This window comes from Apodemus sylvaticus, chromosome 4, assembly GCF_947179515.1.
Source record: "Apodemus sylvaticus chromosome 4, mApoSyl1.1, whole genome shotgun sequence".
NCBI lineage: Eukaryota > Metazoa > Chordata > Mammalia > Rodentia > Muridae > Apodemus > Apodemus sylvaticus.
The window spans coordinates 95,412,549-95,436,945 of record NC_067475.1 but is presented as its reverse complement, the minus strand read 5'-3'; the positions used below and the strand labels follow the sequence as shown (position 1 = coordinate 95,436,945).

Below are 24,397 nucleotides of genomic sequence, written 5' to 3'. Positions count from 1 at the left end.
CTCTAACCAAACAAGTGAAAGACCTATATGACAAGAACTTCAGATCTCTGAAGAAGGAAACCGAAGAAGATCTCAGAAAATGGAAAAACCTTCCATGCTCGTGGATTAGTGGGATTAATATAGTCAAAATGGCCATCTTGCCAAAGGCAATCTACAGATTCAATGCTATTCCCATAAAAATCCCAAGCCAGTTCTTCATAGAGCTAGATAGAGCAATTCTCAAATTCATCTGGAATAACAAAAAAGCCAGGATAGCTAAAACTATTCTCAACAGTAAAAGAACTTCAGGGGGATTCAATATCCCAGACTGTAAACTCTACTACAGAGCAATAGTGATAAAAACTGCATGGTATTTGTACAATATCAGGCAAGCGGATCAATGGAATAGGATTGAAGACCCAGAAATGAACCAACACACCTATGGTCATTTGGTCTTCCACAAAGGAGCCGAAAGCATCCAGTGGAAAAAAGATAGTCTTTTCAACAGATGCTACTGGTTCAATTGGAGGTCAGAATGCAGAAGAATGCGCATCGATCCATTCTTATCTCCTTGTACCAAGGTAAACTCCAAATGGGTCAAGGACCTCCACATAAAACCTGACACACTGAAACTAATCGAAAAGAAACTGGGGAAGACCCTGGAGGACATGGGCTCAGGGGAAAAGTTCCTGAATAGAACACCAATAGCTTATGCTCTAAGATCAAGAATTGACAAATGGGACCTCATAAAACTACAAAGTTTCTGTAAGGCAAAAGACACTGTCAAAAGGACAAAATGTCAACCAACAGACTGGGAAAGGATCTTCACCAACCCTAAATCCAACAGAGGGCTAATATCTAATATATACAAAGAACTCAAGAAAGTAGAACCCAGAGAACCAAATAACCCCATTAAAAAGTGGGATACAAAGCTAAACAAAGAATTATCACATGAAGAACTTCAGAGAGCTGAAAACACCTTAAGAAATGTTCAATATCATTAATCATTAGGGAAATGCAAATCAAAACAACCCTGAGATTTCACCTCACACCAGTCAGAATGGCTAAGATCAAAAACACAGGAGATAGCAGGTGTTGGCGAGGATGTGGAGAAAGAGGAACACTCCTCCACTGCTGGTGGGATTGCAATATGGTGCAACCACTTTGGAAATTAGTCTGGCAGTTCCTCAGAAAACTGGGCATGTCACTTCCTGAGACCCCTGTTATACCACTCCTGGGCATATATCCAGAGGATTCTTCCATATGCAATAAGGACACTTGCTCCACTCTGTTCATAGCAGCCCTATTTGTAGTAGCCAGAAGCTGGAAAGAACCTAGGTGTCCTTCAACAGAGGAATAGATACAAAAAATGTGGTATATTTACACAATGGAGTACTATTCAGCCATTAGAAACAATGAATTCATGAAATTCTTAGACAAATGGACGGAACTGGAGAACATCATACTAAGTGAGGTAATCCAGTCTCAAAAGATCAATCATGGTATGCACTCACTGGATATTAGCCTAGAAACTTTGAATATCCAGGACATAACCCACAAATTGAATGATGTCCAAAAAGAATGGAGGAGTGGCCCCTTGTTCTGGAAAGACTCAGTGCAAGAGTATAGGGGAATTCGAGAACAGGGTAGTGGGAAGAATAGGGGGACGGAAGAGGACTTGCGGGGACTTGGGACCCAGAAAAGGGGAAATCATTTGCAATGTAAATAAAAAATATATCAATAAAATATTTATACTTCGTGAATATCATTCTTTACTCTCGTAGATAACACTACTCTGAGTCTTACTCCAAGAAGCTTCTGTGTGCCATGGATGATGCAGAAATTTAGAGCTGCCCATTGTGCTATGTACAGGAGATTGTTGAATATCCTGTCCTAAAAGAGAAATCTATACCACTCTTCCAAGATTCAGGGAACATCAAGAAAGGCAGGTTAAAAAAAAGTAAGAGATGGAGGATGAGCCATGACATGACTGATACATTGATAAACTCACAGAGACAGTGGTTACCTGCACCCAAACAACACAAGACTGGGACCATCAATATCCATCATGAGTGGGAAAGGAGGGTTTGAAGCCTACTCTCTCCTAAAGGAGTTATAGCTAGTTAAATGTTGTGGAGTTGGGGAGGGCACATTTCTTGCTAGTAATGTGCTTGTAGATGATTCTCATTAAATGCTAGAGAGAGAAAGAAAGGGAGGGAAGGCAAAGGAAGGAAGGAAGGAAGGAAGGAAGGAAGGAAGGAAGGAAGGAAGGAAGGAAGGAAGGAAGGAAGGAAGGAATAGAAGGGAACATGAGAAGAAAGTATTTGATGTGGTAGTTTGGAAGATAAAAGGAAGAAATTGAATGAACAGTAATAACAAAATTATATGCTCATACATACATACATACACACATACATACATGTGAAATTGCTTTTCATTAGAGACATATTTGGGTAAAGGGAGAAATGGAGAAATGACTGGAATTTGGGTGTACTGGGGAGATGGTGTGGAAATCAGGTACAGTAGAAACTTCCTGAAATATATGAGGGTGTGAATTTAATGAGGACTCCCATTAATGGAAAATAAGGAGCCTCAACTGGCCATCACTAGTAGTATGGGTAGACTTCCACTGGAGGGATTAGGGTGGATCACCTAAATGGTTGATAAAAGAGGTCCTATGCAAATCCCCAAACAATCTAAGCTTTTGGTATAACAAACTGACATCACCCTGCATTGCTGAGGACAATACACACACAACTAATTGAACATGGAGAAGATGAGCTATCCAGAGACTTTGCCTAAGTTCTAGTCTCGTTCATACAGAGGTTATTTGCAGGCTACTGACAAAGTGTATTTGACACAAATTCAGCTACAAAACCTTTGACCTATAATCTGTCCTGCCTGCAAGATATGCCAGGGCAATGGTGGTACAGAACTTGTGGGAGTAACCAACCAATGTCTAATTTGACACAGGTCCATTCTAAGATGTATAAATTCACACATGGCACTGCTTGGGTAACCAAGAACCAGAGACTAGGTAGCCTGGTAAATCAGGATTAAAACCAACTAATCTTTAAAAAAATCAATATAAAATTATTTTTAATGATATTCTACTATACTCACAAATTAAAGTTTTATCCAGTTATCACCAGAAAGACTTCCACTGGCAGGAGATGACAACAAAATGGAGAGACCCATAGCCAGACATTATGCAAAGAGAAAGTCTCCATTAGAGGTCTCTCTCAAATGCCTTCCTCAGAGTTCAAGGAATCTGTCTGAAGAGGAGGAAGAGAGATGGCCAGAGCAAGAGGGGATCAAGGTCACCAGGACAAGACCCTCTGAACAGACTAAGCAAGGCATTTATTTATTTATTTACTTATTTATTTACTTATTTATTTATTTATTTTTACCCAACCCTTCCCACTTCCCTGTTCTGATTTTGCTCTATACTGCTTCACTGAGTCTTTTCAGAACAAGGGGCCACTCCTCCGTTTTTCTTGTACCTCATTTGATGTGTGGATTGTGTTTTGGGTATTCCAGTTTTCTAGGTTAATATCCACTTATTAGTGAGTGCATACCATGATTCACCTTTTGAGACTGGGTTACCTCACTTAGTATAATGTTCTCTAACTCCATCCATTTGCCTAAGAATTTCATGAATTCATTGTTTCTAATGGCTGAATAGTACTCCATTGTGTAGATATACCACATTTTTTTGCATCCACTCTTCTGTTGAGGGATATCTGGGTTCTTTCCAGCATCTGGCAATTATAAATAGGGCTGCTATGAATATAGTAGAGCATGTATCCTTATTACATGGTGGGGAATCCTCTGGGAATATTCCCAGGAGTGGTATAGCAGGATCTTCTGGAAGTGAGGTGCCCAGTTTTTGGAGGAATCGCCAGACTGATTTCCAGAGTGGTTGTACCAATTTGTAACCCCACCAGCAGTGGAGGAGTGTTCCTCTTTCTCCACATCCTCTCCAACACCTGCTGTCTCCTGAATTTTTAATCTTAGCCATTCTGACTGGTGTAAGGTGATATCTCAGGGTCGTTTTGATTTGCATTTCCCTAATGAATAATGAAGTTGAGCATTTTTTAAGGTCTTTCTCTGACATCTGAAGTTCCTCAGGTGAGAATTATTTGTTTAACTCTGTACCCCATTTTTTAATAGGGTTGTTTGGTTTTCTGGAGTCTAACTTCTTGAGTTCTTTATATACATTGGATATTAGCGCTCTATCTGATGTAGGATTGGTGAAGATCTTTTCCCAATTTGTTGGTTGCCAATTTGTCCTTTTGATGGTGTCCTTTGCCTTACAGAAACTTTGTAATTTTATGAGGTCCCATTTGTCAATTCTTGATCTTAGAACATATGCTATTGGTGTTCTGTTCAGAAACTTTCTCCCTGTACCGATGTCCTCAAGGGTCTTCCCCAGTTTCTTTTCTATTAGCTTCAGAGTGTCTGGCTTTATGTGGAGGTCCTTGATCTATTTGGATTTGAGCTTAGTACAAGGAGACAAGGATGGATCAACTCGCATTCTTCTGCATGTTGACCTCCAGTGGAACCAGCACCATTTGTTGAAAAGGCTATCTTTTTTCCATTGGATGTTTTCAGCCCCTTTGTCGAGGATCAAGTGGCCATAGGTGTGTGGGTTCATTTCTGGATCTTCAATCCTGTTCCATTGATCTGCTTGCCGGTCACTGTACCAATACCATGCAGTTTTTAACACTATTGCTCTGTAGTATTGCTTGAGGTCAGGGATACTGATTCGCCCAGAATTTCTTTTGTTGTTGAGAATAGTTTTAGCTATCCTGGGTTTTTTGTTATTCTAGATGAATTTGAGAATTGTTCTTTCTAACTCTGTGAAGAATTGAGTTGGGATTTTGATGGGTATTGCATTGAATCTGTATATTGCTTTTGACAAAATGGCCATTTTAACTATATTGATCCTGCCGATCCATGAGCATGGGAGGTTTTCCCATTTTTTTGAGGACTTCTTCCATTTCCTTCTTCAGAGTCTTGAAGTTCTTGTCATACAGATCTTGCACATGTTTGGTAAGAGTCACCCCAAGGTACTTTATACTGTTTGTGGCTATTGTGAAGGGGGTCATTTCCCTAATTTCTTTCTCAGCCTGCTTATCCTTTGAGTATAGGAAGGCCACTGATTTGCGTGAGTTGATTTTATAACCTGCTACTTTGCTGAAAATGGAGAGAGCATATACCAGCACCTTAATGACACACCTGAAAGCTCTGGAACAAAAAGAAACTATTTCACCCAGGAGGAGTAGAAGACAGGAAATCATCAAACTCAGGGCTGAAATCAATCAAGTGGAAACAAAGAGAACCATACAAAGAATCGAGGAGTCCAGGAGCTGGTTCTTTGAGAACATCAACAAGATAGATAAACTCTTAGCCAGACTGACCAAAGGGCACAGAGAAAGTATCCAAATTAACAAAATTAGAAATGAAAAGGGAGATATTACAACAGAAACTGAGGAAATCCAAAAAATCATCAGATCCTAATACAAAAGCCTATACTCAACACAACTGGAGAATCTGGAGGAAATGGACAATTTCCTAGACAGATACCAAATACCAAAATTAAATCAGGACCAAATAGATCATCTAAACAGTCCCATAACCCCTAAAGAAATAGAAGGGGTCATAGAAAGTCTTCCAACCAAAAAAAGCACAGGATCAGATGGTTTCAGTGCAGAATTCTATCAGACTTTCAAAGAAGACCTAACACCAATACTCTTCAAACTATTCCACAAAATAGAAACAGAAGGAACCCTACCCAATTCCTTCTACGGAGCCACAATTACACTGATACAAAAACCACACAAAGATCCAACAAAGAAAGAGAACTTCAGACCAATTTCCCTTATGAATATCGATGCAAAAATACTCAATAAAATTCTTGCCAACCGAATCCAAGAACACATCAAAATGATCATCCACCATGATCAAGTAGGCTTTATCCCAGGAATGCAGGGTTGGTTCAATATATGGAAATCCATCAATGCAATCCACTACATTAACAAACTCAAAGAAAAAAACCACATGGTCATTTCATTGGATGCTGAAAAAGCATTTGACAAAATTCAGCATCCTTTCATGCTTAAAGTCTTGGAAAGAACAGGAATTCAAGGCCCATACCTAAACATAGTAAAAGCAATATACAACAAACCTGTAGCCAGCATCAAACTAAATGGAGAGAAACTTGAAGCAATCCCACTAAAATCAGGAACTAGACAGTGCTGCCCCCTTTCTCCTTATCTTTTCAATATTGTACTTGAGGTACTAGCTCGGGCAATTCGACAACATAAGGAGGTCAAAGGGATACAAATTGGAAAGGAAGAAGTCAAACTATCATTATTTGCAGATGACATGATAGTCTACCTAAATGACCCAAAAAACTCCACTAGAGAACTCCTACAGGCATTTATGAGCTTACAGAAACTGAAGGAGCAAGCACAAGGCCTACATGGCTCAATAATAGGGCCTCTGTGTACATTTCAAAGCTATTAGCTTAGGATTTTTTTTTTTACTTTTTTTTTATTCGATATGTTTTTTATTTACATTTCAAATGATTTCCCCTTTCCAACTGCCCCACTCCCAGAAAGTCCCGTAAGCCCCCTTCTCCCCCCCCTGTCCTCCCACCCACCCCTTCCCACTTCCCTGTCCTGGTTTTGCTGAATACTGCTTCATTGAGTCTTTCCAGAACAAGGGGCCACTCTTCCTTTCTTCTTGTACCTCATTTGATGTGTAGATTATGTTTTGGGCAATCCAGGTTTCTAGGTTAATATCCACTTATTAGTGAGTGCATACCATGATTCATCTTTTGGGTCTGGGTTACCTCACTTTGTATGTTGTTCTCTAGGTTCATCCATTTGCCTAAGAATTTCATGAATTCATTGTTTCTAATGGCTGAATAGTACTTTATTGTGTAGATATACCACATTTTTTGCATCCACTCTTTTGTTGAGGGATACCTGGGTTCTTTCCAGCATCTGGCAATTATAAAAAGGGCTGCTATGAACATAGTAGAGCATGTATCCTTATTACATGGTGGGGAATCCTCTGGGTATATTCCCAGGAGTGGTATAGCAGGATCTTCTGGAAGTGAGGTGCCCAGTTTTCGGAGGAACCGCCAGATTGCTTTCCAGAGTGGTTGTACCAATTAGCAACCCCACCAGCAGTGGAGGAATGTTCCTCTTTCTCCACACCCTCTCCAACACCTGCTATCTCCTGAATTTTTAATCTTAGGAATTCTGTCTGGTGTAAGGTGAAATCTCAGGGTTGTTTTGATTTGCATTTCCCTAATGACTAATGAAGTTGAGCATTTTTTAAGATGCTTCTCCGCCATCCGATGTTCTTCAGGTGAGAATTCTTTGTTTAACTCTGTATCCCATTTTTAATAGGGTTGTTTGGTTTTCTGGAGTCTAACTTCTTGAGTTCTTTATATATATTGGATATTAGCCCTCTATCTAATGTAGGATTGGTGAAGATCTTTTCCCAATTTGTTGGTTGCCGATTTGTCCTCTTGATGGTGTCCTTTGCCTTACAGAAACTTTGTAATTTTATGAGGTTCCATTTGTCAATTCTTGCTCTTAGAGCATACGCTGTTGGTGTTCTGTTCAGAAACTTTCTCCCTGTACCGATGTCCTCAAGGGTCTTCCCCAGTTTCTTTTCTAATTACTTCAGAGTGTCTGGCTTTATGTGGAGGTCCTTGATCCATTTGGATTTGAGCTTAGTACAAGGAGACAAGGATGGATCAATTCGCATTCTTCTGCATGCTGACCTCCAGTTGAACCAGCACCATTTGTTGAAAAGACTATCTTTTTTCCATTGGATGTTTTCAGCCTCTTTGTTGAGGATCAAGTGGCCATAGGTGTGTGGTTTCATTTCTGGATCTTCAATCCTGTTCCATTGATCCTCCTGCCTGTCTCTGTACCAATACCATGCAGTTTTTAACACTATTGCTCTGTAGTATTGCTTGAGGTCAGGGATACTGATTCCCCCAGAATTTCTTTTGTTGCTGAGAATAGCTTTAGCTATCCTGGTTTTTTGGTTATTCCAGATGAATTTGATAATTGCTCTTTCTAACTCTGTGAAGAATTGAGTTGGGATTTTGATGGGTATTGCATTGAATCTGTAGATTACTTTTGGCAAAATGGCCATTTTAACTATATTGATTCTACCGATCCATGAGCATGGTAGGTTTTCCCATTTATTGAGGTCTTCTTGCATTTCCTTCTTCAGAGTCTTGAAGTTCTTGTCATACAGATCTTTCACATGTTTGGTAAGAGTCAACCCAAGATACTTTATACTATTTGTGGCTATTGTGAAGGGGGTCATTTCCCTAATTTCTTTCTCAGCCTGCTTATCCTTTGAGTATAGGAAGGCCACTGATTTGCTTGAATTGATTTTATAACCTGCCACTTTGCTGAAGTTGTTTATCAGCTGTAGGAGTTCTCTAGTGGAGTTTTTTGGGTCACTTAGGTAGACTATCATGTCATCTGCAAATAATGATATTTTGACTTCTTTCTTTCCAATTTGTATCCCTTTGACCTCCTTATGTTGTCGAATTGCCCGAGCTAGTACATCAAGTACAATATTGAAAAGATAAGGAGAAAGGGGGCAGCCCTGTCTAGTCCCTGATTTCAGTGGGATTGCTTCAAGTTTCTCTCCATTTAGTTTGATGCTGGCTACCATTTTGCTGTATATTGCTTTTACTATGTTTAGGTATGGGCCTTGAATTCCTGTTCTTTCCAAGACTTTAAGCATGAAAGGATGCTGAATTTTGTCAAATGCTTTTTCAGCATCCAATGAAATGACCATGTGGTTTTTTTCTTTGAGTTTGTTAATGTAGTGGATTGCATGGATGGATTTCCGTATATTGAACCAACCCTGCATTTTCGGGATAAAGCCTACTTGATCATGGTGGATGATCGTTTTGATGTGTTCTTGGATTCGGTTGGCAAGAATTTTATTGAGTATTTTTGCATCGATATTCATAAGGGAAATTGGTCTGAAGTTCTCTTTCTTTGTTGGATCTTTGTGTGGTTTTGGTATCAGCGTAATTGTGGATTCATAGAAGGAAGTGGGTTGTGCTCCTTCTGTTTCTATTTTGTGGAATAATTTGAAGAGTATTGGTGTTAACTCTTCTTTGAAGGTCTGATAGAATTCTGCACTGAAACCATCTGATCCTGTGCTTTTTTTGGTTGGAAGACTTTCTATGACTCCTTCTATTTCTTTAGGCATTATGGGACTGTTTAGATGGTCTAGTTGTTCCTGATTTAATTTTGGTATTTGGTATCTATCAAGGAAATTGTCCATTTCCTCCAGATTCTCCAGCTTTGTTGAGTACAGGCTTTTGTAGTAGGATCTGATGATTTTTTGGATTTCCTCAGTTTCCATTGTTATATCTCCCTTTTCATTTCTAAGTTTGTTAATTTGGATACTTTCTCTGTGCCCTTTGGTCAGTCTGGCTAAGGGTTTATCTATCTTGTTGTTTTTCTCAAAGAAGCAGCTCCTGGTTTTGTTGATTCTTTGTATGGTTCTCTTTGTTTCTACTTGATTGATTTCAGCCCTGAGTTTGATGATTTCCTGCCTTCTACTCCTCCTGGGTGAAATAGCTTCTTTTTGTTCCAGGGCTTTCAGGTGTGTCATTAAGCTGGTAATGTGTGCTCTCTCCATTTTCATTTTGGAGGCATTCAGGGCTATGAGTTTTCCTCTTAGCACTGCTTTCATTGTGTCCCATAGATTTGGGTATGTTGTGTCTTCATTTTCATTGTGTTCTAAAAAGTCTTTAATTTCTTTCTTTATTTCTTCCTTGACCAAGGTATCAGTGAATAGAATATTGTTCAATTTCCACGTGTATGTGGTTTTTCTGTTGTTTTTGTTGCTATTGAAGACCACTTTTACTCCATAGTGATCAGATAGGAGGCATGGGATTAGTTCGATCTTCTTATATTTGTTGAGGTCTGTCTTGTGACCAATTATATGGTCGATTTTGGAGAAGGTACCATGAGGTGCTGAGAAAAAGGTATATTCTTTTGCTTTAGGATAGAATGTTCTATATATATCTGTTAAATCTAATTGGTCCAAAGCTTCAATTAGTTTCATTATGTCCCTGTTTAGTTTCTGTTTTCCTGATTGGTCCATTGAGGAAAGTGCAGTGTTGAAGTCACCCACAATTATTGTGTTAGGTGCAATGTGTGCTTTGTGCTTTAATAAAGTTTCTTTTACGAATGAGGGTGCCCTTGCATTTGGAGCATAGATGTTCAGGATTGAGAGTTCTTCTTGTTGTATTTTTCCTTTGACCAGCAAGAAGTGTCCCTCAGAGTCTCTTTTGATGACTTTGGTTGAAAGTCAATTTTATCTGATATTAAAATGGCTACTCCAGCTTGTTTCCTGAGTCTATTTGCTTGTAAAATTGTCTTCCAGCCTTTTACTCTAAGGTAGTGTTTGTCTTTGACCCTTAGGTGTGTTTCCTGTAAGCAGCAAAATGTAGGGTCCTGTTTACGTATCCATTCAGTTAGTCTATGTCTTTTTATTGGGGCATTGAGTCCATTGATGTTAAGAGATATTAAGGAATAGTGATTGTTACTTCCTGTCATTTTTACATTATTTTTTAAATTTGATTGGTTAACTTCTTTTGGGTTTGATGAAAGGTTACTATCTTGCTTTTTCCAGGGTGAAGTTTCCCTCCTTGTATTGGTGTTTTCCTCCTATTATCCTTTGTAGGGCTGGGTTTGTGGATAGATATTGGGTAAACTTGGTTTTGTCATGGAATATCTTAGTTTCTCCATCTACGGTGATTGAGAGTTTTGCTGGATATAGTAGTTTTGGCTGGCATTTGTGTTCTCTTAGAGTCTGCATGAGATCAGCCCAGGATCTTCTAGCCTTCATAGTCTCAGGTGAAAAGTCTACTGTGATTCGGATAGGTCTTCCTTTATATGTTACTTGGCCTTTTTCTCTTACTGCCTTTAATATTCTTTCTTTGTTTAGTACATTTGGTGTTTTGATTATTATGTGTCGGGAATTATTTCTGTTCTGGTCCAGTCTGTTTGGAGTTCTGTAGGCTTCTTGTATATTCATGGGCATCTCTCTCTTTAGGTTAGGGAAGTTTTCTTCCATAATTTTATTGAAGATATTTGCTGGCCCTTTAAGCTGTAAATCTTCACTCTCATCTATGCCTATAATCCTTAGGTTTGGTCTTCTCATTGTGTCCCGGATTTCCTGGATATTTTGGGTTACAAGCTTTTTGCTTTTTGCATTTTCTTTAACTGTTGAGTCCATGGTTTCTATGGTATCTTTAGCATCTGAGATTCTTTCTTCTATCTCTTGTATTCTGTTGTTGATATTTGCATCTATGTCCACTGATTTCTTCCCAAGGCTTTCTATCTCCAAAGTTGTCTCCCTTTGAGTTTTCTTAGTTGTTTCTACTTCTGATTTTAGATCCTGGATTGTTTTGCTTAGCTCCTTCACTTGCTTGTTTGTGCTTTCCTTTAATTCTTTAAGAGATTTTTGTGTTTCCTCTTTCATGACCCTAGCCTGTTGACCAAAGTTCTCCTGTATTTCTTTAAGTGTTTTTAGTGTTTCCTCATTATTGGCTTTTGTATTCTCCTGGATTTCTTTCAATGATTTTTGTGTTTCCCTTGCAAGGGCTTCTAACTTTTGATCCATTTTCTCCTGAATTTCTTTAAGTATGTCCTTCATGTGTTCCTGTACCAGCATCATGACCAGTGATTTTAAATCCAAATCTTGTTTTACTGGTGTGATGGGGTATCCAGGACATGCTGGTAAAGGAGAATTGGGTTCAGATGTTGCCATATTGCCTTGATTTCTGTTAGTGACGTTCCTGCGTCTGCCTTTTGCCATCTAGTTCTCACTGGTGTTAGTTGGTGTTGTCAATGCTGGACGCACCAGTGCAAGCTGCCCCTTCCCAGGTGGCCTCTGGTGCACAGCTTACCTCCTGCACTGCCTGGAGAGAGGGTGTTGTTGTCCAGGCTGTTCAGACCCAGAAGCAGACACCTGAAGGCTCCTGCTGGGGCCCGCTGGATTCACCGGAGCACAAGGACTTCTCCCTGCTGGCTGCCTGGAAGCCCCACTTGCCTCTTTCAGGACCTGGAGATGTGGTGTTGCCTCTCAGGCTGATCTGGATCTGGAAGCGGAGAGGTCTGAGGGCTACCGCCAGAGGCCTCAGGACTGAAGCCTAAGCTCTGTGCCACAGGAAAGAGCTGTGCTGTGAGCTCCCAGACTGCCTCTGGGCGCATACCAGGTCCCCTGCACTTCCTGGAGACCAAGTGCTGTGGCCCAGGCTGTTCAGACCCAGAAGCAGACACCTGAGGGCTCCTGCTGGGGCCTGCTGGATTCACCAGAGCACACCGACTTCTCCCCGCTGGCCTCCTGGAAGCCCCACTTGCCTCTTTCAGGACCTGGAGATGTGGTGTTGCCTCTCAGGCTGATCTGGATCTGGAAGCGGAGAGGTCCGAGGGCTACAGCCAGAGGCCTCAGGACTGAAGCCTAAGCTCTGTGCCACATGGAACGAGCTGTGCTGAGCTTAGGATTTTTATATGATTCCTCACTTTGAGAATGAGTGAGTCTCTGAATTTGGGGGCAGTTTCTGGGATTCTATTCCTCCTGTTGGGTTGACATGTCTAATTTGAATATGGTAGTTTTTGCTTCATATTATTATATTTTATTTTGTCATGAATGATTGTTATCCCTTGGGGGGGGGAGAGAGAGAGAGAGAGAGAGAGAGAGAGAGAGAGAGAGAGAAAGAGAAAGAGAGAGAGAGAGAGAGAGAGAGAGAGAGAGAGAGAGGAAGAGGGTGAGGGAGAATGGATTGGGAGGGGAGGGGTTGTGGGGAGGAATTGAAGGAATAGAATATGGAAAACTATAATCAAGATCTATTATATTAGAAAATAATCTATTTTAAATAAAGGAAAAAAAACCATCCTTATATTATTTTAAAGTTACAAAACATCTTCCTTTCCTTGATTCTGTTCCTAAGGAGTAATGATCATTCAGGTAACATGTGAGGTAAAACAAGTAATAACTTCAGTTACAGGTTTGTTTTTTAAACAACAGAAAATTCAAACATTATCCAACTTTCCTTTCTACTGTTTTCAGATTTTTGTGATATTTTTATATTCTGTTCCACTGACTTAAGTGTCTATTCTTTTAATTCCAGACTTGTGGCTGATTACTGTAGCTATATTAAAATCTTTAAACTCAAAAACAACATGGAGTTCTATTTTAAGAATCAGTGTTTGGAGTCTGAATATTTTAAGAATAAACAACACTAAATTGCACACTGCAAGGTATACACGCACCTTATTCTTAGACTAAAATTCAGGAGTATTTGATAGTCTTGATTAAAACACCATGTTATCTGGATGGTCTTTCCCTCAGACTCTGCTACACCCTTTGTCACTGTATCTCTTTCTGTGGGTATTTTGTTCCCCTTCCTACAAACGATCCTAGTATCCATACTTTGTTCTTCCTCCTTCTTGGGTATCATCTGATATGTGAAATGTGTCATGGGTATTCCAAGCTTCTGGGCTAATATCCATTTATCAGTGAGTGCAAACCATGTGTGTTAAGAGATCCATCTCATACACAGTTGTAAAACCCAGACAAAATTATTGATGCCCACAAGTGCTTGCTGACTGGAGCCCCATATAGCTGTCACCTGGGAGGTTCCACTAGTGCATGAGAAATAAAGAGGGAGTCACTCTCAGCCAGCCATTGAACTGAGCACAATGTCCCCAATGGAGGAGCTAGAGAAAGAACCGAAGGAGGTGAAGGGGTTTATAGCCCCACAGGAGGAGCAACAATATGAGTCACCCAGTACTCCCAGTGCTCCCAGAGTTCCCAGGGACGAAACCATCAACCAAACAGTATACTTGGAGCTACCCATGGCTCCAAGCAGTAGAGGATGGTCTTGTTAGACACCAAAGGGAGGAGAGGCCCTTGGTCCTGGAACGACTTGATGCCATAGTGTAGAGGAATACCAGGACAGGAAGTGGGGGACGGAAGATTGGGAAAGGGGAGATGGCTTATGGGATTTTTAGGGGAGGAGGGACCAAGAAAGGGAGCAAAATTTGAAATGTAAATAAAGAATATATCTAATAAAAACCCATCATGTTATATTAATTCATTTTAGCATCCCAACCTGAATGCAAAAGCTTCTTTAAAAATAAAGGAATGGAATGGATACAAAAAATGTGGTATATGAACACAATGGAGTACTATTCAGCCATTACAAACAATGAATTCATGAAATTCTTAGACAAATGGATGGAGCTAGAGAACATCATCCTAAGTGAGTTAACGCAGTCTCAAAAGAACAGTCATGGTATGCACTCATTGATAAGCAAATATTAGCCTAGAAGGTTGGAATACCCAAGACACAATCCACATATCAAATGATGTCCAAGAAGAAGGAAGGAGCAGCCCCTGGTTCTGGAAAGGCTCAATACAGCAGTGTAGGGGAATACCAGAACAGGAAAATGGTAAGGGGTGGATGGGGGAACAGGGGGAGGGAAGGCGTCTTATGGGACTTTTGGGGAGGGGGGATCAAGGAAAGGGAAAATCATTTGAAATATAAATAAGGAATGTATCAAATAAAAAAATAAAGACCACAAAAAATAAAGGAAAAAAAATCTTTATATATTAATACAAGTTTTATTTTCTGTTTCATAATGAAATATACATAGTACAAAATGATTAAATATTGTGATTTGTTAAATAAGTTTAGTCTACACAATTGAATGTATTATTATATATAATTTATAGTTACAAAAATTTTGTTAATTTAAAAATCAATTCTTTTAGTCATATTCTAATTACATGCATACAAGTTTATAGGTTTAGCTGTTGCTTGAAAGGTATTACAATTATTCAAATCCTGTTAAACATGCTGAGCACTGGCATCCAGATTGCATTTATAGGACAAGCTAGTAGTCCTTTTGATGCTCACAATGGAGAAATATTTAGATGAAGGGTGCAATAATTCTGCTTTAAAGAAAGTAGGTAGTCAGGAAAGATGGAAGTAGAAACATGGACCTGATATCAATTCTGCCTCAGGAACTCAAACTGAAGGTGATCTTCATGACCAGCTGATTTGTATTGGTTCATCAAGAGTAACATTCTTAGTTTTCAGGTCAATAACTAGTATCTAAAAACAGAAAGTGAAGTTGAAATTAATTGATTAAGTGTAACTATATATTTCTTGTCATTCTTTTTGAACAAACATTTTCATCTCAGATTATCTCTATGTAAGCAGATGTAGTTTCTCCTTATTTTCATGTTGGTTTTCATACATGTTCTTTGTTTTAGGTATGATCAGGTAAGGTTGCTTTAGCCTACAATCCAGTTTATAGTTCATCATATCCAGAAATTCTGAGTGGCAGGAACTTAAAGACAGCTAATCACATTGCCCCATGTGATGTCATGTGATGTCATGTGATGTCATGTCATGTCATGCAATGTCATGTCATGTCATGTCACGTCACTTCACATCACAGATCACATTGCATTGTATCATTTCACATTCACAGTAAATGGCATCAGTCAAGGATATGTGTATTTTTTTCTAGTAATAAATTCACATAGTCTTCATGTATTCTAGGACACAGACTCATAGAATGGATTGGTGCTTTCCACAGTGTACTAGGTCTTCCCACATCAGTAAAAATAATCAAGATAAAGTTCCACAAGCATGCACACAGGCCAATCAAGACTAGACAATGTCTCATAGAGATGCTTTTCCAGAGTATTCTAGAGTATGTCCAACTTGATTATATAACAAATATATAATATAATATAAAAATATAATGTAATATAATATAATAATATAATACAATATAACACACACATACATATATAGTTCTTAAACTTTCTTGAGATTGAAACTACTTATTTACATATTTTTCCTTCTTCCTTCCTAACTCATATGCTCTGTTTTGCCATTTTTCTAATTCATGGACTCCTATTACTTATTGTTACTTATAAATATAATCTAAACACATAAATAAAACCTTTTTATTTTGTATAATGTGATTTTTCCATTTTCAGTGCTAAGTGGTATTGTATCATCAACACATATGACTTTGAAGTATATATTTATGCATGAGATTTATAGACAGTGACTTATAAGGAACTGCATATAGCTGCTATTTGAAATGAGATAGTTTATAAATCATTGAAATAATTTCCTTAACATTTAAACTTATCTGTGCAAAGATTTAGAATTAATGAAACAAACTTCTTTTGGAAGACTATTTTTTTACATGATATTATTGTCCTGGATAAACTTGGAATAACACTTCAGAATACTTCGTTTGACCCTGAGCAGCTATCATTATACACTTTATTTTTATACTGAAATTGTGAGACTTATTTACTATTGTTAACTATGTATATATTAAAAAAACACAAAAATCATGTCATCTCTTTTTCAATCTGACTAAACAAAGGAAATACAATCCAATTTATTTTAAACTGTGATTAATGGTGAAAAAACCTTGCATCTTGGAAAACCAATTTGCCTTTAAGGGAAAGAATTGCCCTGTCTTCTACCTTGGATAAAAAGACTAAATCAGTATCATTTTTACTAGGAATTTTATAAGTCAGGGCATGTTTCCAAATAACATAGATTTGTGGGGCTAAGTTATTAACTTTTACCAAAAAAGGGCACCAAAGAGTCTATACTACTCCCCTGCCTCAATGCTAACATAATTGAAAAAATAAAAAAATTAAAAACAATAGTTTATAGTTGAAGTAGTAGAAGACTAGATTCTAAGTTAAAGAGTAAATCCAAGAGGCAGACTAGACAGTGTCAGCACAGCTAATGTTCAGAATCAAGTAAAAGAGAACATGGCCCTGGTGATGATGGGCACTACAGCCCAGGATCCATTAGAACCTCAACTTGACCAATGCTGTCTTGATTTCAAACTAAAGATGGACAGCCTGTAACTCTGGGAATTAAGTTTCCTTATGTCGACCGCTTCATGGCTAGCACTTTCCATACAAATTTAAACTTGAAAACCATGTTTTACTCACAGTTACAGGCATGAACACATGGCATTACCTGGAGGAAATATAAGTAACGCTATCTTGAATATAAATTGTGTTAAGCTCAACTTTATTGGCCATGAATTCACAGATTGTGTATGAGAAGGAACTTAAAGGTTGCATATAAGTACATTTTTACCAAATTTGGAGAAAGGTCTAAAATTATAGTGGTGCTGTTCTGACACAGAAATCTTAATGCCTGGCTCTGATTCTCTATTCTTTAATATGACAATATTTATTTTCCTAAACAGAGCCACATTAATTTTGAAACAATTTCAGAAGTTTTTTATCTTAGGTATATGCAATACTCAAATGTAAATCTTACTATTGAAAATAGTATTTGAAGAACAGCAGTCTCAATTAATCTAAACCCCTGTGATCTCTCAAGCACTGGACCACTGAACAGGCAGCTGAAATGAGGCCTCCAACACATATACAGTGGAGGACTGCTGGGTCTGTGTTCATTAAGAAATGATGCACCTATCCCCTAAAGAGACCAGAGGTCCCAGGCAGTTTAGAGGTCAGGCGTGGTGGGGGTGGGGACATCCACATGGAGACAGGGGAGAGGGAGGAGGCATGGGATGTGGAACACTCATAGAGTAGACAAAGTGGGGTGAATAAAATATGGAGTGTAAAAGTAATTAATTAATTAATTAATTAATTAATTAAAAAGATAATATTTGAGGCATTGTTCCAGGTGATAGCAATATAGAATTTTAATCTAAATTAATATTGCTTATTTTGTGTAAGAGAAATTGTTAAATAGCTGCCATTAAATTTATTTATAAGACAAGTTACTAAGGTTATTAACACATACATAAATATGTGAGCATAACAAAATTAAATAACTGGCAAACTTAGCAGCAGAATTTGTAACTCTGTTTGTTTGTCCTGGCGGTGACCATGAGGAATCATGCAGATACTGTTCAAAGGCTTACTTGAGTAAAGCACATGTTTACATCACTCACCTCCTTAGCTGCATCTTGAGTAAATGGAGCCTGTTGTGTTTCTCCACCATAAATCAGATTTACCTCGCTGATAAGGGTTGTTCCTTTCCCCCATACAGAGATGTCTCCAAGTTTCATCTCATTTGTGTTTTTATACCCATATTTCAATACGGTGCTTGTCAAAGTTGTCTATAAAAGCAAAGAAAAATAAATTCTCTATTGAAAATTCAAGTAAATACTTAGACAATGCATAGCTGTGAACTAACATGAATCTCATTTGGATAGCAAATAAATGATTCAAGTACATTATGTAGTGTGTTTAATATAGTGAACCAGGAATAAAACTTCATACATTATTTAGAAAAATTTATTATAGAAGATATTACACACCTGATTTAAATTGAATTGTATCAAGGTATATAGATCATTTTCATAAGTGTCTGGAGAGAGAAAAAATATTAAGTGAGTTTCTTTTCAAAGAATAATAAATTATAACATACTTATTTTTCTTCCCAGGCAAAACTTATATCATATTCTATTGATGCATTTCAGTATAAAATCAAATGTACACACAAACAAATTAAAAAGTTATAGCCATTAATTTATCTAAAGACCATTTTGTCAAAATAATAATATTTCTAACACTTATTAATGACTTTCTATTGTATTTAATTGCAATAACCAAAATAATAAAGGAGATGTACATTGCCATTATTGTAATAATAATTATTATTATGGCGAGTCTCCTGGTACAGTGAGGAAATTTATCATAAGACAAAATGTGAAGAAACTTAAAAAAACATTATTTTTCTTGTACCCATACTAGAACTGAGGATATATAAGATGGCAGAAAAAAATACAGTTATATATATGATTGATACATGGACTGGCATGGTGTAGAATACCTGATATCTTATAATTCCTCATCTAGTCACACATGGAAAAATGTGCATGTTGTGGTCTATTTGTGTCATTACTTTTATGAAATTTAACTTGCTGAAAATTTTGCTGATTCCAAAACTGATATTATCCCATGAACATTTTCCTTCTCTATATTCACATACATATGCAGATTTTCATTTATTTATGTATGCATGGATGTATTCATATATATATTTGTGTTTATGCATTTGTGAAAGGTGGATTATTCCAAGTGTTTTAGTTTTTGAGACAGCTTCTCCCACTACCCTAGAGCTTGTTCGGTAGACCACAGACAACATTGTGTGCATCTCATGTGAAAGATAAGTTTGTCTCTAATTCCTCAGTCTAGGATTGCAAGGGCACACTAACATTATTGGGGAAAAACCAAAACCAAACCAACCAAACAAACAAAAACCACCAAGAGGTACATGTTCTTGCCATAGAAATCAGATTTTCCTGTTTTCTAGGCAAGCCCTTTACTAGTTGAGTTTTCCCCCTAACTCTCAGAATATGTACTTTTAATAAACGCTTTAGGTGTACCTGGTGCCAATGGAGAGCAAAGCATATGTAGTGGGAGGTTTACCTCTTTATTCTCTTTATGTTGAGATATCATCATGGACATCATGAAAATAAATTTAGCATTAAGGTAGTTTTTAAAGTTAAGATAAAAATAAAACAACACATTGGATGTTAGAAGGATAAGCAAAATCAAAAGCAACACAGTGAGGAATCTAAACTGATTTCTGGTTTTAGAGTATGTTTCTGCATTGATTATGACACATGGAATATGTCTTACTTAGCTCATTGACCTATCAGGTCAATGTAAACATCACTGTGCGAGCTTCATAGGTATGTAAATATTATTATAGTAAGAGAAAAATTAACTTTTAATTTTTAAACTTTTTATGTATAGTTTCCAGCAATTATTATACTATTTGAACATTAAATGATATGTTTATTTTTATGTTCAACTTTTAACATACAATAGCTGAAACAGTGTAATTTAAGAGCATATGCATATCTCTGTCTATCTCTTGACTATTTCAACCTGACTTACCAGATTCCCAATAATGACCCAGAGACTTACTATTATTTATTAAGCTTAGGCCTTAGGTGACTATCTCTCATCTAACTCGTCTAGCTTAAATTAACCCAAATATTCTATTCCACATCCTGTCCTGTGATCCATTACCACTCTCTCACATAATCAGTCCCAGTACTGGTACCTTCCACCTTTGTGTCCAGCTGTAGAAACATATACACAGACACACAGACACAGACACAGACACACACACACACACACACACACACACAAACACAAACACACAGCTACACCTAATACTTTCCCAGAGTTCCTAACTGTGTCAAAAAGTCCTGCCCTTCCTCTCATGTCATGCTATAGCCAGTTAGATCATTACTAAACCAATCAGAAGATAATCGTGAATGGTGAAGAATGTTTACAAAATACACAGGCAGCCTGGTGGTGGTGGTGCATGCCTTTAATCCCAGTACTTGGGAGGCAGAAGTAAGCAGATTTCTGAGTTCGAGGCCAGCCTGGTCTGCAAAGTGAGTTCCAGGACAGCCAGGGCTACACACCAAAGCTCTGTCTTGGAAAAAAACAAAAAACAAAACCAAAAAACAAAAGCAAAAAAACAAAAAACAAAAAACCAGGCAGATAATAATCCAAGAGAAATAACACCAAGGTCCAGTCTATATGCACTTCTCCTGAAGGTAAGAAATCAACATTTAAATAATACAAAGACAACCTTCAGAAAGTGCACAAAAATAAAGGTTATCTCAACAGCGGTCATTTACATTTATCTGAATGGAAGACTTACTTATTGACTCTCCATCATCCCAGAAGAGAGTTCCTTGTGCCGTTTGGTTGTCATCTGCAGCTACAATGAGCTTCATGTAATTCTGTCGACTACGAGAAAAAAATATAATTCTATGTTTTCAGAGGATATTTTTTAATATGATAGTCATGCAAAATATGAATTATAATGGAAGTTAAGAAAACAAAAATGTAAACACAGAAAATGAAGCTTACTTCTATAAAATGAGAAAACAACATACAGAAAAAAATCATCATATTGAATGTAAAATATGTCAAATTTATTTAGCTTTAGAAGTTCATCTACTGCGATTAATTAGAAGAGGACTCATTCATAGAAACTGAAAATTTTAGGCTTATGGATGCCCGTACTTTTATACACCACTATTTTAATCAGTCTCTCCTTGCCATCCTACTGAGCTCCCTCTGCCTTCCAATCCTCTCTCATATACCAGGGTCAGGCATACATATGTCCAACATTCCACAATTGAGCTGTAGTCTCAGCCTGAGTAATACAATTTTTAATATATTCAGTGTAAAATTTCTTCACATTTCAACATATAAAACATTCTATTATAATTGCATATTAATAATAATGCAAAGAATAACTATACTTCTAAGTTTACACTTTTTAATTGACAGTGTCTCTCAGCTCATGCCTATATAGGTCTATTTACTAATTAAACACAGCTCATTCGGTAATAGTGTGTGAGAAGTAACTTGATTTGACATCATCAAATTGTTAAAAAAGGAATTTCTTAAAAAACTATTATTTTCTGCCTTGATATGATAATAATATCATTGAAATGTCTCCTATTCTTAAGTTTTCCAACACAATCAGAATTTTACAGCTAAATATTTTTAGTAACTTCATACTCAAATTATAGGTGAGCATGGCAAAGCACAAATGTTTATATGCATATTAATATTTACTTAGTTAAAAGGAACTATATCTTATAAATATAAAAAATATGGGGCTGCAGAAAAAAAAAGAGAGAGATTTTGTTTAAGAACACTGACTGTTCTTCCTGGGGTCCTGAGTTCAATTTTCAGCAACTACATGGTGGCTCACAATCATCTGTAATGGGATCTGATGATACCCTCTTCAGGTGTGTCTGAAGAGAGCAGTGGTGTGCTCAAATACATAAAATAAATAAATAAATCTAAAAAAGATCTGGTTAAGTTATATGCATTGCGGCATATTACTTTAATCTCATATTCCCAGAATTTGAGATACTGAGACAGAACATCACAGATTCAATGTTTACTTCTTCTACATAGCAAAATACGGTCTTAAAAAAAAGTCTGGTTGAGCCCACAATTCATAAATACTTATGAAAAATTATATTTAAGAGTGTTACAGCTTATACTCTATAAATGTAATGCCAATACTCCATGTAACTTGAGATATTCAGAACATAAACAGAGAAAAGATGCAGAAAGACCTCTTTCATTGAAAGTGAGTGAGAGTTCTTCAAGACACAATTATATGTATCCATATCTCCATATACATACATACATATACATGTGGAAAATGGCTCAAGTGGTTAATTGCTCTTTATTGATGGGCTCTGGGATGCCATCCTCTAGCTTCCCAGGAAGTATTCATAGGAGAGAGTAAGAAGCCAAAGTAAAGAATCACTCCTACATTGACCATGTCACAGAATCTACTCATGGTTCTTCGAGGTTGGACACATCAGTAGGAGTCCTTATAAATTATATTTTAAAAAGTGGCCCATGCATTTTATTAAGTGATAAATAATAATACTGAAATTCACTTTAGTCAGGACAAGGATAAAGAAAAATGGAAGGCAGTCAGGTCTTGGACCTCCACCATCAGGGACTATTATTAACTATATTGTTAATGGATATTAACCACAACCATTATAAATTGTTAATTGACTTCATTGTTAATGGATATCTTTATTTCCACAAAGTATCAGTCAGAAAATATAGCAGGAATGGAAATGAGGAGGTAGAGGCAACGAGACAAAATGTAAATCAAAGGGATTTCATCAAATAATAGGGACTCTGTAAGCATCATAAACTCGAATATCATTCAGTGATAAATCAGTAAGAAAATTTTAGGTAGATGATGTTGAAAGATAGGATCAGATAAAATGTTGGGAGATGGAAGGTCTATTATGTACGTGTGGTATTAAACAAATGAAAGTACACTGAAAAGCCTCCTTGCCATGGACTTCCAAAAGCATGTTACTCTGTGAGCTGCAAATGCTGACTGTGAAAGGCTGAGTGACTGGTATGGGTACCATGGAATTGGTGGGATAGAAAAGAAAGGCTGTTTGGAATAAGGGGTCTGCTATATGTGATATTATTCATTTAAAACGACAGATCAGGCACGAGCCCTGTTATAAACTACGGACACTGGGTTAAAGTGGTATGTCTATGCAGGTTTATCAAATATAGTGGGGCTGTTTGTGATACACAGTCTATGAAAATGGAAAAGACATTGAAACCCCTATACCTTCCTCTTGCTTTCCTACAATTCCTATTTGTATTCTAGAGAGTCTTACAAAAATACAGTTTTCAGGTCTGAGACTGTAGCTCAGTTAGACATCTTGCTCAGCAGGCTCTCATGGTGTACGAGCTCACCCACCATGCATATGCTAAACAAGGTGGAAAACACCTGAAATCCCAGCAACACCCAGGATGCAGAGACAGAAAGATCAAAATTCAAGGCTATCCTTTGTTACATAGGAAGTTGAAAATCTGTTTGTAATTATATGAATCCCTGCCTCAAAAAGAAAAATAAATCAGAAATGAATATTTTTAAGAAGTGTCATTATTTCCATGTCATAGTTAAAAATTAAAAAAAAATAGGGCTGCTATGAACATAGTAGAGCATGTATCCTTATTACATGGTGGGGAATCCTCTGGGTATATGCCCAGGAGTGGTATAGCAGGATCTTCTGGAAGTGAGGTGCCCAGTTTTCGGAGGAACCGCCAGACTGCTTTCCAGAGTGGTTGTACCAATTTGCAACCCCACCAGCAGTGGAGGAGTGTTCCTCTTTCTCCGCACCCTCTCCAACACCTGCTGTCTCCTGAATTTTTAATCTTAGCCATTCTGACTGCTGTAAGATGAAATCTTAGGGTTGTTTTGATTTGCATTTCCCTAATGACTAATGAAGTAACCCAGACTCAAAAGGTGAATCATGGTATGCACTCACTAATAAGTGGTTATTAACCTAGAAAACTGGAATACCCAAAACATAATCCACACATCAAATGAGATACAAGAAGAAAGCAGGAGTGGTCCCTGGTTCTGGAAAGACTCAGTGAAACAGTATTTGGCAAAACCAGAACGGGGAACTGGGAAGGGGTGGGAGGGAGGACAGGGGAAGAGAAGGGGGCTTACGGGACTTTCGGGGAGTGGGGGGGGGCTAGAAAAGGGGAAATCATTTGAAATGTAAATAAATTATATCGAATAAAAAAATAACAATAAAAAAAAACCAAAAAAAAAAATTAAAAAAAAATATGATGGCCTCCCTTAAGCCTCAAAAGACAAACTAAACTATTCATTTGTGAATACTTATGTATATTACACACAGAGGTCAGGTAGTTTTAGTTTGTATTTCACAGGGAAGCCTCACTTCTGAAGGGAAGT

At 37.5% G+C, this 24,397-nt stretch overlaps 1 protein-coding gene across 1 annotated transcript in view; it reads right to left on the bottom strand.

Annotated features, from left to right (window-relative positions):
- Positions 1-15,103: 15,103 nt before the first annotated feature.
- Positions 15,104-24,397, bottom strand: part of Si (sucrase-isomaltase) — a 69,752-nt gene continuing 60,458 nt past the window's right edge. The window contains exons 44-47 of the mRNA XM_052178690.1: positions 20,777-20,865; positions 18,408-18,457; positions 18,039-18,206; positions 15,104-15,172 (exon numbers count right to left, since the gene is read on the bottom strand). Coding sequence (XP_052034650.1) covers positions 15,104-15,172; positions 18,039-18,206; positions 18,408-18,457; positions 20,777-20,865 — 376 coding nt within the window. The remainder of the gene's footprint in view (positions 15,173-18,038; positions 18,207-18,407; positions 18,458-20,776; positions 20,866-24,397) is intronic.